The sequence below is a fragment of the Accipiter gentilis genome, chromosome 1, assembly GCF_929443795.1.
Source record: "Accipiter gentilis chromosome 1, bAccGen1.1, whole genome shotgun sequence".
Classification (NCBI taxonomy): domain Eukaryota; kingdom Metazoa; phylum Chordata; class Aves; order Accipitriformes; family Accipitridae; genus Astur; species Astur gentilis.
In genome coordinates, this window is record NC_064880.1 from 33,827,104 (window position 1) to 33,843,630 (window position 16,527).

Sequence of the window (16,527 nt, forward strand, 5' to 3'; positions counted from 1 at the left end):
TTTTTTCCCCCAGAAAATTTACATTCTATTACACATGGCTGTTAGCTTTCTAGAACAGGTTTACAGGGTGTCATCCTTATAATTTATATAAGAACTCCAAGACAGTATGATGGGACACCTGGCTTGTGTTTCAAAGAAATAATTATGCAATATCATAATATCATTTAATTTTTCCTTAACATTCATCCTCATGACTGGAGGAAGAAAAAAGGCCACCCATTGACAGAAGAGAATGCAAAGCTAATGAATCCACTAGAGGAAGGCTCTGCAATTCTGTCTGTCCCATGCTAAGCAGAATCCTGATGATGGAATATCCAAGGAGATTTGCCCCATACAGTATGTCATTTATGTATGTTGACTTTATATATTATTCCCTCTGGGAATAAAAATTTCCCCGTAGTCCTGCTTTTTTTCTACTATTTCATCAAAGCCTTTATTTCCATCATCTCTAGCTGGCCAAAGGGAACACGCTTTTTCTGTGACTCATTTTTGGTGGTGTTTTTATTTTGTTTAGGGGAAGCAAAAAGGTCTGTATTTTGTAAGGATATTTTCAGAGGCATTAATTTCTTGGTGTAAACGAGTTTTTATTATCATAACTGATATCTGTCACTCCTCTAAATTGTAGGATACATATTTAAATTCATCAGAATATGCAGGAGAATGAAAATTGGCACAGGACTGTACTTTGGGTACAAATGTTGCAACCATATTAGCTTTTCACTTGAATTTTAACTTGCATATGATCACACCTATGTATGTGCACATAAACAAACACCCATGATTTCACCCTCAAGATCATTCCTCTTTCCTAGCTAATACAGTCGAAACTGATCTTATACCTAGTAAGAAATTTTGGGGAATGGGGGAGATTTAAAAGTTTAGTCCATGTAGAGCTCTAAATATTTTAGACAAATTCCATTTATTTTCTTCAGGCTTGCATTTTCTGAGATTTTTTTTGTTGTCTCAGCAGGAATTTTGTTGATGTTATTTTTAGTTGTGTTATCTACTCAAGTGAGCAAAGTCATTTAGATCTATTTACTAATCTTTTGGGGGTTTAAAAATAATTTATCATAGTTACAGCCAAATGGGGAGAGGGAGAGGAATAAGAGAGAGAGATCTTGTCAAAATAATTTTAAAAGGTTCACAATTGTCTATAGGCTAATGCTTTTTAACAAAGTTATCAAATACAGTGGTATCTGAGTGCCTTGTATAAAGGCTAATTATTCTCCTGAGAACATTCATTTTAAGGGGTCTTTTCAATATTTCTGCATTTCATGAGAATACTTCAGAGGAGTGAAGCATGATGCATAAAGAGGAGACTTCACTCTCTTGAAGTATTCTTGTGGAAGAAATATTATGTATAACTTTTCTCGTGTGTGTATACTTTATAGTTGTTTCTGTGTCGGTGTAGAAGAAGAGTCACATGTGAATATCCCACTTACCCACAATCCCATTGCTTTGGGCAATGAGTTGTAGTGCAGCAGATATTTTGTTCTAGGACTATGCATGATAATTTCTGAAATGTTTTAACATCAACCTGTCTTTCCTGTAAATTAGTCCAAACACCTGTCTCTGTCAGATACTTCAGAAATTATTTTGAAAACTGTATTTTGATTATACTTCCCTTTCACTCTGACAAACACTTTAGATTAAAGTAATTATCGCATGAAGAATTTCACAAACTGTTTAAGGAAAATCATATGTATAAATTCCTATTAAAAAAACTTCGCAAAATACTTTTTTGTAAAGTGCTTTTTTATTATGCATTGTCAACAGTTAAACGGTATGTTGCTGTTTCATGCAAACTGGTATAGTGTTAAGAGAGCAAATGTTAATCCATAAACATGTTAAGGAAAAAAGTGCTAAATCTGCATAAGTTTGTACAGGTTTAAATATGAAACTGGAGAGCTGCTTCAGTTAAAATAACTTTGAATTAGTTACTGAAACAACCACTAGTCTTAATTGGCCAGTGTTCCTAAACTTTGTTCCTGTTCTGCCTAGGATATTTGTTTTTATCCTGTGTTAAAATTTACACACTTTTTTTTTTTTTCCCTGTCATACAATATAATGCCATAGTAGCAGCTCTAGGAATATAGCAAAACAGTACTATTCACCAACCAGTTGTGGTTACTATTCAGTAATGAGTCCTTTTCAGACTAACTACTGCATGATATTGCACCCCCCAAAAAAACCCCCAAAACCAAAAAAACAAAACAAAACAAAACCAAAAACCCCAACTTCCCTAAAACCCAACCAAAACCCAAATCTTCTAGTATGAGCTAACACAACAAATGTACATAATATGTCATGGAGCAACAGCTCAGTTACCCTAATAATAATAATGATACATAAGAAAAAACCTATGGGAATATTTTTTCTTGTTTTGTGTACCCCAGGTGTTTCACATCTGGATTTGTTACAAATGCTAAATTGTAAAAGTGAATTATTATGTTTTTGCAGGACAGTTATGTGGTAAAATATTTCTTGCAATGTTCAGGAACATAGTGAAGCTGTTTTAATTACAGACTGAAAAAAATTCTATTTTATGCATCTTCATTGCCTTAAATATAAACTAAGTAAATAAAGTCTGAGTAGATGACAGTATATAATACAAATTTTCATATCTAATCTCTAGATATTAAATTCTTCAAGAAGGACTAAAATAACTGGACTGAAGAAATACCTGTTTATGACATACTTTATAATGAGTGACAGATGTAGCTGGTCATTTAGCTGTTTTATTCATTTTCATCATAGAATCTATTTCTTTTAATTTGTTCTTCTACAGTGAGCTGTTTGAACTTGACTTTCTTGCCTTGGAATGATGGAACAGCTTTATATCTTGAGCTCAGTAAATCTAAGCTTGTGTTTATGTCATTCTTTGACACGTTGATTATTTCACTTCCTTGACAGGCATTAATACCATTCAGTTCTGTATCATAATTCCCATGTTCTTTTGAATATGGGCTGCTGGAATTTTTAGTTATATCTACACAGTCTATTAGACCACAGTTTAAAACCAGGTTGCCTTTTTTAAGACAAGATGTTTTCAGAGTGTCAGATAAAATAGTATTTAAGTTTTTTGTCGTGTTTTGATTCTTCTCCAATGCATACCAACTCAGTATCAACGGGGAATGTTGTATTAGTTGCCTCCTTTAAAACTAATGTGCTATTAGTACAAGACTTCTGACAAGTGGCATCATTATTAAATTGAGCAAGACTATTAGAGGTAACAGCATCTTCATCTTTTGAGTTCTGTTCATCCCATGAAACAGTTACACAAATATCATGAGAACTATTCTAGTGATACTGTATCTCAAATATTTCTTCATTTCCAGACCAATTTTCCAGCTTTGCAAAGGCATGCTGCGATACAGTGCAAATTGCATGACTTAATGCTGTCATTGGGTTAGACGTAGCTGAGAGAGTGTCTCCTGCCTACAAATGTTTAGATGTGAAAAAGTGGCATTATTGTTATTGTTATTCAAGCAGAATTCTTTGTGATTCTTTTGTACTGTTACATCGTCAATGTTAGTAACCTGTACAACTTCTGAATCATCGGTTTCATTAATTTTTTTCTTTTGCTCCTTCCCAGCACTATGCGCAATTACATTATCACCTTCATTAGTATCCTTTCCACTTTCCTCCCTTTTCTGTGATCCTCCTGTTTTATTCAGCTTATCTTGCACGTTCCCAGCTTCCTCATCTGTTCCCTTATTTCCTTCTTCATTTTTCTTTGCTTTACAGATATTTGTAGCTTCTTTTTCAGACAGAGAGCTAAAGGATGAGTGTTGATTTTGTGTATTTGCAGTGTTATTTTTATTTTGCTCTCTCTCAGCATTTTTTTCCTGAGGATCCTTTTTATTGCCCAGAGATTTATTTGTATGTAAAGTAGAACCTTCTTGAGCAAAACCTTCTGGGGGCCACTTTGGCTTATTTACTTTAGCCACTTCTTCAATAGAAAATGTTTTCTTAGGTGTTGTGTTGTCTGTTGAAGGAGGCCATGTCATCTTTAATTTACCTCTTTCTGTGGATTTTTTCAGATTATTATCCAAAATATCAGGATGAGTACCTTCAGTACCTGAGTACAAGTCTTGATCAATTTCTGTAATTGGTTTAGGATCAACAGGTAAACTATTAATGGGATTTGTTTCTTCAGCATTAATATTACCAACTGAGCTACATTGATCTTTCATTTTCCATAATTCTTTATGCTGCTTGTGTCCAAAACCTTCATCATAATTTCCTTTTGATTTGAAAAGTTGTTTAAAATGGGGTTTACAATATATTTTTCCATGGAGAGATGCATAATTTCCCAAGCTGCCGAATGGAAGAAAATTTGTTTTATACTTTTACATATCATAAACCTACTGTGAATTTTACACTTGACTTGGTATGTCAAGTACCCTTACATGACAGTATATATAAAGAAAGGAAGAGCAAAAAGAGAGCAAATTCAATGTATTGGCCAATTCTGACAACCCCCCCCCCCCAAAAAAAAAAAAAATTATCTAAAATCTTTAATTGCAAATTCCCATACAATTTCAAAGTGAAAATGAAGGAGAAGAGTCATGCTTTGCAATTTAAGAAAGAACGTAAACTTATTCAGTTGTTGCAGAGCATAGGCTTCAGACAGGAATGTTCTACAGCACTTCAGGGTTGTTGGTACCTTTTTCTTCATCATAGTAAAGACCCAATCCTCTATTTTTCTACAAAATAGGTGGAGAAAATGCAGTGCCAATTTTCTTTGGCCTTTTTGCAAATTACAGAAATTTGCGTTTATGTTTGGATTCTGCTCCTAAATGAAGTAAAGGAGATGTGTGTAACTAACCTCAAAGGTGTTAAGATCAGAACTGTTAGCCTTTGCAGTCTGATAGAGCAATAAATACTTCATTTCATATAAAGGTTGCAAGAGTGGTTTGCTAATGCAAAGAACCATCATCATTCATTTTATGGATGAGGAAAAGTGAGAGAAAATTTGATCTGCATTCAGATGTCTTAAATTCCACCAAAGTTTCTGTATCTACTGCTTGTGGTTCATGAGCTCTACTGAAGGTCTGGAGCAATGAGTAGGAAGTAATATGCAGGAGAATGTGGAAGGTAGTGCGATGAAGCAGTTCTTTAGAGAATTTAAAGGACTTGTTCCACGTCATGGTAGAGATGTCAGTAGCAGAGAAGAAATGGGAAAGCCAGGTTACCTCCCTGTCAACCAAACATCCTACAGGCTGAATAGCCAGGTTGAAAATAATTTCACCAGCTGTATTTATATTCAGTTGCAGAGTTCTATGAGTGAACATGCAGTTACTTCTTACCTTAATTGACTGCCACAGTGGTGACATCGGAAGCACGATTTATGAAAATTTTGCTGGTCGGCAACCAGGCATTCCATTGGGTAAACCCTCTGTTGACAGAGTCTGCACGTTTCATTTTCCTGAATCTGCAGTTTCTAGAACCACATATTAAAAAGTTACAAGTTAGTTTAAGCCACATATTATGATTTATTTTTAACCATCCATATGTTTTGTTAAAACTGTAGTTTTCTTTATTCATTAACTGGTATCTCAGCTGTCAATTTTAGGGCTTCATTTTTGTTCAACTAACAGTAATGCTTTGAAAGTGAAAAACTACTCGCCTTTCCCTTTTCAGAAATCTATATATTTGAAAGGACTACCCACTTCACTGCACCAGGTACAATATTTCCCATTTATTTGTAATAACTATTTATTTTGTGAAATGAGATAGCATAGTAAAAGGTTTACTGGTATAAGTGGAATTTAGTATAATGTATGTATAATCTTTGAGTATACGATGTGATTTAGAGATCAGTAAACAAGGGCAGATGTTTGAAATTCGAATGAGGAAGTTTTGCTTAATCATGCCAGAAGCACATCAGGGAGTTCCACTTTTGTGGTGACCTGCAGACTGTACACTCATATGGTCCAGATATGCTATGGACATAATTATCTGTGATTTTTACAATTTTCATTTTCAGACCTGATACTTTCTTCAGTTAATTTTTAAGACTGAGTTAGCTACAATTATATTAGTGAACTATATCAAATCCTTTCTTTTATGAAGTATAATTAATTATAAAGGAAACTAGTTCCCTGCAAAGTACAAAGCATGAATAGAAGGTTTATTTTGTACCAGTAAGGGGCAGAAGGAAATAATGGACAATCTGCTGGGCTTGGAAAAATGCATGCTCCTCTTCTGTCTTGATTTCTGAATTGCTATGAACACCATACCAGCAGACAAAGACAAATAGGGTGGACCAAATAATTGATTGTATAATATCTCCATTGACGATAGTAATGGCCCTTGACATCAGCAGAAAATTTGGCCCCTTTCAGCATTCTGTCTGTTTCCGATTTGCCTGCTGGTATTGACTTTATAGCAATTCACAAATCAAGACAGAAAGTGATGTAGATTTTATAACTACAGCTTTAGTTGCCACATATCTCTAGTGCCCATAATGACAGCTGTGAAGAATGCTGAAAATTAAATATCTTCAAAATAACGTAGAACTTGCAAAAAGAATAAACCACCAGCAAAAACAAACAAGCAAAAAAATCCCCCAAAGAACTGTTGGTCATGAATAGAAAGCATCACATGTAGCCTCAGCTTAGTCTCCGGACAGGCTGACAAAGAGAGAGGCTGGGCAGGTGTGGAGTGCCCTGTTGCGGACATGCCTCCCGCCTCACTAGGCACGGACTGCTTGGGCTTGGCGGTGTGAGCCAAACATAAGGAATCAGCGTAATATTCTTAGGTACGCAAGTATTCTGGATGCAGAGAGGGAGGAAAGGAAAGGCATGAGCTTTGTGATACAGAAAGGGATAAGGTAATTGGGAGGGGAAAAAAAGGTGACGTCTCCTGGAAAACTGTCTCACTGGATGCCTAGACTTCATTTAGTTGGATAGTTGATAGTGTGCCTCAGAAGGCAACAGTCAAGGGAGAAGAAAAACAAAGAGAAAGAGGGAATTTAAGGGAAGTTTATCCCAAAGTAACTTCCAGGACTGAATAGTGGAGCCAGTATTCATCTTCATGAAAATTAATGATGTATTGGGTGTCAGTGGCAAAGTTCTGGCAGCTGGGGGGCTGCAGAGGCAGCCTATGTGAGGAGAGGCCGGGGCTGCCCTGTGCTGGACGCGCCCGGTTCCAGCTGGCTCCAGCGCACCCCCCCCAGGGCACAGCTGAGCCCCTCAGCCATGCTGGTGGTGCCTCCGGGAAAAGGTATTCAGGAAGGGACAAAATGGTGCATGTGCAGTGAGGACTGAGAGGAAGAAGTGTGACAACAACCCCGTGAACACCAAGGTCAGAGAAGATGGAGGGGAGGAGGCACCACAGCAAAGATTCCCCTGAAGCCTGCTGAGGAGATGAGCGGAGCAGGTATTTCCCTGCAGCCTGTGGAGAGGACCACGCTGGAGCAGATATCCACACTGCAGCCTGTGGAGGACACCGCACTGGAGCAGGTGGGTATTCCCAGAAGGAACTACAGCCTGTGGAGGGCCACACTGGAGCAGGGGAAAAGCATGAGGAGGAATGAGCAGCAGAGAGGAACTGGTCTGGACTGAACCCAGCCCCACCATTCACCATTCCCCATCCCCTCTGTGCTGCTGGGGGCAGGGGGAGGAGGTAGAAGAATCAGGAGTGAAGGGGTAAAGTTGAGTCTGGGAAACAGGGGGCAGGAGGGGAGGTGTTTTAGTGTTTGTTTCTTGCCATCTAAATTTATTTTAATTGGTAATAAATTAAATTAATTTTACCCAAGTCAAGTCTATTTTGCCTGTGAAAGTAATTGGTAAGTGATCTCCCTGTCTTTATTTTGTCCCATGAGCTTTTTCATCCTATCTTCTCTCCCTGCCTTGTTGAGGAGGGCAAATGAGAGTGGCTGGGTGGGGGTCTGGCAGGTCAACCCACCACACATGAACAGTCCTACAAAATCAGTGAGAGAAAGACTGGCTTACTATTTGAAATCATAAATATTTACCAGACAGAAGAGATCCAAAATGAAATCCAGAGGCGTGACCATATAGAGAATTCAGTATTCTACTGGTACTGGTAACATGCTTAAGTATACCAAGACCGTCTAGGATGTTTTTTTCTTCACAGCAGCTCATATGGTGCTACGTTTTGGTTTTGTGGCTGAAGTGTTGATAACACACCAATGTTTTAGCTATTGCTGAACAGCACTTGCACAGTGTCAAGGCCTTTTCTCCCTCCCACTCTGACCCCACTTCCCGCCCCAAGCGGCAAGAAGCCGAGAAAGGACACAACCAAGACAGCTGATCCCAACTGACCAGAGGGATATTCCATACCATGTGACATCACACTCATCAATAAAAGCTGAGGGAAAGGAGGAGGAAGAGGGGACGTTCAGAGCTATGGTATCTGTCTTCCTAAGTAACAGTTGTGCACGTTGAGGCCTTGCTTTCCAGGAAGTGGTTAAACATCTGCCTGCTGATGGGCAGTAGTGAATCAATTCCTTACTTTGCTTTGCTTGCGCCCCAGCTTTGCTTCACCTGTTAAACTGTCTCTACCTCTGCCCACAGGTTTTCTTGCTTTTTGCTCTTCTGATTCTTCCTCCCATCCCACTGTGGGGGAGTGAGTGAGCGAGCAAGCGACTGACTGGGTGTGGACTGAGATGGCAGCCAGCCCACCACATGAAGTATTTTGTTGGACTACCACCAGACTGTGCCTCATTTTACAGGCTCACAAGACACTCATGTTTAATTCTGCTTCTAGCATGAACAGAGGTAGCACCCTTCTCTTCTTAGTGCACAGAGTTGGGAAAACAAAAGCAGAGCTTTCTGTTTAGGAGTTATGCAGGTACAGGAGCGTTCAGCTTTGTTCTGCCATTTTCATTGCCATTCAAGCATCACCATTCTGTTCATGTATTTCAAATGGCTAAAGCTATGGTAACAGCTGGTTTTCCTACAGGATCCCATCCATATTCAGTGCCCAAAATAGATGTGTTGTGGTTTAACCCCAGCCAGCAACTAAGCACCATGCAGCCGCTCACTCACTCCCCCCCATCCAGTGGAATGGGGGAGAAAATCGGGGAAAAAAGAAGTAAAACTGCTGAGTTAAGAACCGTTTAATAGAACAAAAAAGAAGAAACTAATAATGATAATTATAACACTAATAAAATGACAACAGTAGTAATAAAAGGATTGGAATGTACAAATGATGCGCAGGGCAATTGCTCACCACCCGCCGACCGACACCCCGCCAGTCCCCGAGTGGCGATTCCCCGCCCCCCCCTTCCCAGTTCCTATACTAGATGTGATGTCCCATGGTATGGAATACACCATTGGCCATTTTGGGTCAGGTGCCCTGGTTGTGTCCTGTGCCAACTTCTTGTGCCCTGGCTGGGCATGAGAAGCTGAAAATCCTTGACTATAGTCTAAACACTACTGAACAACAACTGAAAACATCAGTGTTATCAACATTCTTTGCATACTGAACTCAAAACATGGCACTGTACCAGCTACTAGGAAGACAGTTAACTCCATCCCAGCCAAAAACAGGACAAGATGCACAAAAGGAGAACATTGATGTCCATCATGCAATAGCATATGTAATATTTTCTAAGTTTCAAATGCATAACTGTGCAATCTAAATACTAATTTAATATATTTTTTAAGTAACACATACACCATGAGAAGGAAGGCATGTTTTATTTTCAATGTTTACTTCATATTTATATATAAATAATCATATATATATTTACATACTTCATATATTTAAAAAGTTTACTTCAATGTGAAACAAATAACAGGCTTAGCTTTTTGAGGGACACTGAGTAGCTCTACTCCTTAGTGATGTGAAACCTGGACACTGACATCAGGTAAATGGGTTTGCTGCCTTAATTCAGACTAGGTCTGTATCAACTATTAAAATCACCCAGCAGGAAATAGCAGAAAAAAATTTAAAATTGCATGTTAATTTGTAAACTGTCTTAGTAATTTTACTCAAACAGGAAATCCTTCAAAATGTAGTTCACTTTGTCTTAAGTCATATCTTGTGCTTTAATAAACAAAAACCAGATGAGCACAAAACATGACCATTATTTTATCTCTAGAACTATTTTATATGGGCAACATTTTACCTCAGTTAAGAGGATGTTGCATTAATTTTAAGCATGAGAAGTCAGGTGTATTCTGTGCACATTTTCTAGCATGTTAATATTTCTCAAATACAGCAGTAATGCTATTTTAATTTTAATATCTATTTTTAGTATCTTTTTATTTTGCTCTATATAATTCTTCAGGATAGCTCTTGTAGCGTTAATGCTCATAATGGTGGAAGAGATAGTAGCTAGAGGCTTTCACAACCATTCCTGTGTCTTCAGCTTCTCAGCCTTCTGGACATCTATTTAAATTCCTACATAGTATTTTTGTACTACATGTGTATCATTGCCATCAAATTTGGAATTGGAAAGTGTGCTTTGCTGTGGTGTTACAGGGGCTGCTGCATCTTGTGCAGGACCTTGATCTTGCTGGTTTGATTTTTGTGATGATGTTTCAGCTGGACTTAGTTCCCCTGACTCCTCTGTGTGCCAAGGCTGTGTTTCAACTGTTTTGCCTTGTGCACAGCACTGCTTGTGTTTTCCTCCACTGAGATTCCATGTACCACTTTAATTTCCACCAGGTCATTGCTGGTCACAGGTTTCAAATGCAGCTGCTATTCTGCCATGCCTCTTTTCAGCATCTTCTCTATGGACAGCTTCATTCTCCAGTCTTTGACCAAAGTTGTCTCTGGTAACAGACAATGGCTGAGGTTCAAAATATTTTATGCTTCTCTTCATGTTTTCTTTAAGCTCTTTCAGCTCAGACCTCAGCTGCAACAAGTTGAGGGCATCCACTGAGTTGAGCTGCCCAAGTTTATCCAGGTTCTGTGCTTCCAGCATGTGCCTCAGAGTCTTTACAGCACCACTAGAACCTTCTCGGATGTAAGTTTCATCTGATATTTGTTCCTCATTTTGATAATTTTTATTTGTAGAGTCTAGTGTCTGCATGTCAAACATCCATGTGACTGCGCAAATACCTCCTCTAACTAATGCAAAAGCCTTGTCCATAGTTCCTGCGGAGAATGGAGCACGTGCACAAAGTGCACCAAGAGGCTGGGTCTGAAACAGCCCGGCTATGTATTTAACATTTCCAGCTCCAGTGGTTTCCTGGTCTGCAATGCTTCTAGCTTTGTCTGGGTCTGGAGGGTCATCTTTAATCGGAACGAAAGGCTGGTTCTCAAAGACCCATCTTGTAGAGAGGACCTCTCCTCTCCAGATTTCATGCCACTCTAAGCATTGTTTTTCTGGTCTTGTGAACACCTGAATAATGAAGGCAAAGCCATATCTAGCCTGCTGCACATCTGACATCATGCTCTGTGTTTCAGATTCACCAGATAAAATATTAGAAGTTTCATTCAGATAATGTTTCTCTAAGCGTTTTCTTAATTGTGAGTGGAAACATGTGCATAAACATCTTGGTTCACATAAATTGCTTTGCTTTGAGTACAGATCTGGGGAGACAGTGGGCTTTGTTGGAGAGCTGGACAATTCAGTGGACTGGGAAGTTGCTGTCAAGGAAAACTTTTCTGTGCTTCCATATTCATAGAATCTGGAGCAAACCATTGCAGATGTAGCAGTTCCTTCCTGTTTTTCCCTTGGTGTAGAAGTTTCCTGTAGTCTGATTTCTGAAGTAGTAGCAGTAGAAGATGAACTAACTGTTGAAGGCAATGTAATTTCCTGGTATGTATTTTCCATCTTTAGGGAAAAAAAGGGTTTGTTTTTTGTTTTTTTTTTTAAAGTAGAGTAACATAAAACAATTTTTCTATTCTTCACAAAAGCTAGTTCTGCAAGGATCCAAGCAATAGGATTATAATATGATCTGGAAAGACACAATCCATCAGCTATTGCTCAGAATGCATAAACCCAATCTTTTGAACTAAGAGCTGTGCTATTTGCACCATAGAATATATGTGAAAAGAAATGCAGAATTCATACAAAATGCAAAATGATGATTGAGCAGTCTTGTAGGTTTTGCTGCAACAAATGCAGACCTTGCATTATAAGCATAATGTGAAGTTATGCAGTAGCTTATGCTCATTTTCATTTCTTCTGAAAGCGACATTTTCTATGCTTCTGAGAATCTGTGGTGACAGAAATTATACATATTTACAGATTCACAACAGGGAAAAAGGAGACTATTCAGCAGAGGAGGACAGGAATGCAAAAATTTTTATAAAGGTCTACTTTTAATTGTGTTTGTCACTTACTGTAAGTACTTGTTGAGCCTTCTAATGTACTTCATATTATGTTATGTGCACTTAATTCCTAAAGTCCATATATTCCCACCACTTTCGTAGGTTACATTTTTAATCACAGTCAAACCAGAAATTCAGACTGCATGATGGACCAATGTCTTAACTTCATCACTTCTAATTTGCATAAAGAAAGATCCCTCATATTAAAAACACAGACCTTTACTTCTTTTGCAGGTATTGCAGTCTCTCTGTCAGAGTGAACAGCCTTTTCCTGAGCTGTCCTTTCAATCTGCTGTTTTAAAATCTGTGTTACAGTCTTTGGGAGCTCTTCATTCTGAGCTGCATTGATTACTGCAATGGGAAGAAGAGTAACAAAGATCATTTTTCTTCCACCCAGCATTTTATGAAATTTGCTTTATCAGTGAATTATAAAATATTATTACATTAGAAAAATTGTAGTTAGCCTTGCAGAAGTTTAGAGACTCACTCGATCGTGAACAGAAATCCATGGAGAGAATGACATAATAGTTGTTGAGGGACACATTATCACCTACTGTTTTGCCATACCTGAGTGGTGTGGCAGGGCTAAAGGTTGACTGGGGTCTGTGGGAGAATATAATGCATGAATTCTACTACCAGTACTAAACTGCAGCAGCATCAGTGTCTTAGCACTGTGGTCATATTCTGCAAGGCTGTGCAGTTCAGCTATAAATTAAACCTTTCTCATCCACAATTTTGTATATAGATGGGCTAGTGTTTGCCTGTTTTCAGACAATTCTTCAGGTCCCCAGTTCTTTCAAGCAACTGAGTGCATATTTTAAACGACCTCCTTTTGCAAAAGCCATCTCTCCATACTGAATTCTAAACTTGTTTCTTAAGTCCCATTGAATTCAATGAATGTGCTTTGCTGAGAATTCAGTGATGTGCATTTTCAGGTTCGTATGCTAAGAGTGGTACATTTGTGTGAGTAAAGACATCTGCCATTGCTCCTTTGTGAGCCTTTATTCTCATGCCACTTCTTACCTGTTTCATCAGTGTGCTGAGTGAACGTAGAAGGCATTTTTATCTCATGAGTAACTTGCTCGTGATGAGAAACCTGTGCACAAAACCTTCACTTTACTACAGGATTTAGTGCAATACTTCAGGAATTTCCCATACTTCTGCAAGTGTATTTAAAATGTTACATCAAAGAAAAATATGAATGGAAACTTAATTAATTACCATGTTAAAACAATAATAAATTAAAAACATTTAATAAAACACCTATAAAAAATTGTTATGCACTGCCTAATGAGGGAGGCTATCAGCAGAACATCCAAATCTTGGTGTACCAAGTGGTAAAGGAGGAAGAAGCAAAGCAGATAGGTATGTATCAGCATCAGTATAATTGTCCAATGACATGATTATTAGTTGATACAGTTACCTCTTGTGTTTGAGAGGTTTCTGTCTGACTTTCTTTGGAGGTCATTTTATTGCACTCAGCTTCCCTGATGCTGCTTGATACCGCATGCTGACTGCCACTTGATGTTTCCTAAAGACAAATAAAAATAATTGCACATTGACAGCTAATAGTAAATTGGATTTTTCTTTTTTTTTTTCCCTGTGAAGGGCTTTCACAAATAAATTCTAATGTAAGTGGTGTAACTAGAACAGTCATTTTGCAGCAGAGTACTGTTATTATTATGATTGATATTTGTTGCCATAAAAATAGGAACAGGCTTTTTTATAACACAGAAGATGTCAAGTCATTTCTGTTACTGCAGCCAGACTTTGACCAGCAGATATGGAAAGCTGCATGAATAGGTACAATGTATAATTAGACTGGAAGGGGACAAAGGTGACTAGAAAGACTGGTTCTGGCTTTACGTGCTATGCCATCAACTTGTTACCTATCAGTGGGCATGAGGCTAATGCAACTTTGTGAAAGGAAGTATCATAATATGTCTACATAAGAGATGCTGACTTCCTGCATATGCTTTATACAGCTTTTCCAATGCAAAAATCATGCTGAATTGCAGTTCTGAAAAATATGACCTATGGGCTATAGGTCATATTTTATAGAAAATCCTATAAAATATACAGGCTAGCATTGTATCTCCAAGTCTGACAACTGCAGTGTAATGAACAGGGCATATTGTTGAGAGTTTAAAGCACTGTCCAAGATACTTGTGTAAACTAATTTCTGAAGTTATCTATGTTTAGTTTGACTCCAGATTCTGGTGGTGATTTGTTCTCTTATTTAAAGCCTGTCACAGAACCCATGTTACATCACATTACCTGTGTCCATGGAGTACTTTGAGATTTAGTGATTAGAAGAAATAAATCCTAAGGATTGATATTATTAAGATAGCAGTTCTGTGCTTCCTCTGTCTTGCACACTAGTATGCACACAGAGACATCTAACAAATAATTTCACTCATGTCAAATTAAATTTTCCTCTTCCTTTATGAGAAGGAAGTTTGCCTATTAGTTTCTCCTGATAATAAGCTTTAAAACGGAAGGATCTTCTGGTGCCTCCAGCAAGAGCTTCCCAAGTGTTCAACGTAATGTGAATGGAGGCAGCACTGTGTTTCTGAGATTGCTACTATACATATAGTGCAACAGAGAGCTGTAAGCTTCCTGCATCTCAAATCCTGGCACCTCCTTGAAATCCAGCTATTGTGGAGCAAGAAATTAGGTCTCTCCCTTAGTCATCCCATGACAAAGCATATATTTATGGGATTTATTCCACCTTCAAACTAAGGATGTGTAAATTGCTTGCATCACCACTAACGTTTCTGCTGCATGGGGAACATTGACTGCCTGGCCTATAATTTCTACCATATAGTAGGCAGCGAGGGCTCAGGTTCTATGGCAGAGAAACAATAAGAATCCTCTTGGTGGGCTTTAGGAATTCTCTTCCACCTCTGTGCTGCCATATCATCTGTTTCAACTATAAGATGAATTAAAATCATAAGAACAAAAGGTAGAATAAATTTTCTGGTTACTGGCCCAGTAAACAATTCAGTGTGTTACCAGTGTCAAAATTAATCCTATCTACTGCAAAGTTTGAACTGTCAAAGTGAGGTGAGGCTTGAGGAGAGCAAGTCAGAGCATGGTTTACACTTGCAAGTTCTGTACATGTAACAGCTGTGAGGGAGCTGCACAATATGAGGTGACGTAGAGCTAACCCCATACCAAGTTGAAAAGAGGCAGTTCAAAGAAAATGAAGTGCAAATTTTTCCCATCTATTCTCTGTTTAATGACTGTGTAGGTGTATGTATAATATGCCTTTTCATTTTATATGGATATACTTTTCAATATATTTATGCATATATATGCTTTTTTCATTTAAGATATGCTTTTCTGTTCTAATGTGCATGTTTTAGATATGTAAGTCAAGCTCTCATTACTGGAAAAGCTCATTCATGAGACACAAAATATGTTCATGATAGTCATTATGTGTCCTTTGAATGGTGTGGGGCATTAAAAAGGAATATAATTAGGTTTAATGTAGTCATGAAGCACATCTAATCTGAATGTCACTACTGCTTTATTGCTGTAACTTTGGTACTGCTTATGAAGTAGTTGCCATATTGCAAAAGATTATAATTGTTTAATGCAACAGCTATGGCTGTCTAAAATGCAGCTTAAATGTTATGGGCCAGATTTTGACAATATAATTACATGGCCTTGCTCTGGGCGTGCAGGGAGGAAAAGAGACTTGGAGGTTCTCATTATTTTGTGTGTCTGTCAAGATGGCTAATGGAAATTCCAGTGACAGAGGGTAAAATGCTGCTTGTTTATTATTCCAAACAAATGTACAGCAGGAAGACCTGTGGTTTCATCCCTCTGTAATAACCAACTGTTGCATATAGAATAGGATGTCCTGTAGGTAGGTTTAATTTAGTCTACCCCATTAGAGTTTGTGGCATGTTTTGTAGACCCCATAGGTTTTGGAGAATATTCTGCAGAATTATTTGATGGTCTGCATGGGATAAGGTTGCTCTTATGTTATTAAGCAAGGTAAGTCATGCCTCTAATGCGGGACTGCAGCTGAAGATCATGATCTAGATTTACTAGTAGTGAAGAGTTATGCTTGTGGGAATTTGATGCCTTTATTTGTTTCTGTGGAATACACAATTCCTGCCATACTGTACGTTATTAAATCAAGCAAGGTTATTTGATCAACCAGTTCCCACATTGTGGTGTCATGAAGAAACAGCTCCCCTCCAGCTGTGCAGGGCAGGACAGACAGAGAACTCAAAGTCATTTTTGGCGGCAGGA

General features: G+C 38.1%; 1 protein-coding gene across 1 annotated transcript in view; it reads right to left on the minus strand.

Moving 5' to 3' along the window:
- Positions 1-3,221: 3,221 nt before the first annotated feature.
- The window catches only part of XIRP2 (xin actin binding repeat containing 2), a 29,866-nt gene continuing 16,560 nt past the window's right edge, over positions 3,222-16,527 (minus strand). The window contains exons 5-9 of the mRNA XM_049803604.1: positions 13,685-13,792; positions 13,285-13,357; positions 12,479-12,612; positions 5,313-5,446; positions 3,222-4,320 (exon numbers count right to left, since the gene is read on the minus strand). Coding sequence (XP_049659561.1) covers positions 3,402-4,320; positions 5,313-5,446; positions 12,479-12,612; positions 13,285-13,357; positions 13,685-13,792 — 1,368 coding nt within the window. The 3' untranslated portion in view covers positions 3,222-3,401. The remainder of the gene's footprint in view (positions 4,321-5,312; positions 5,447-12,478; positions 12,613-13,284; positions 13,358-13,684; positions 13,793-16,527) is intronic.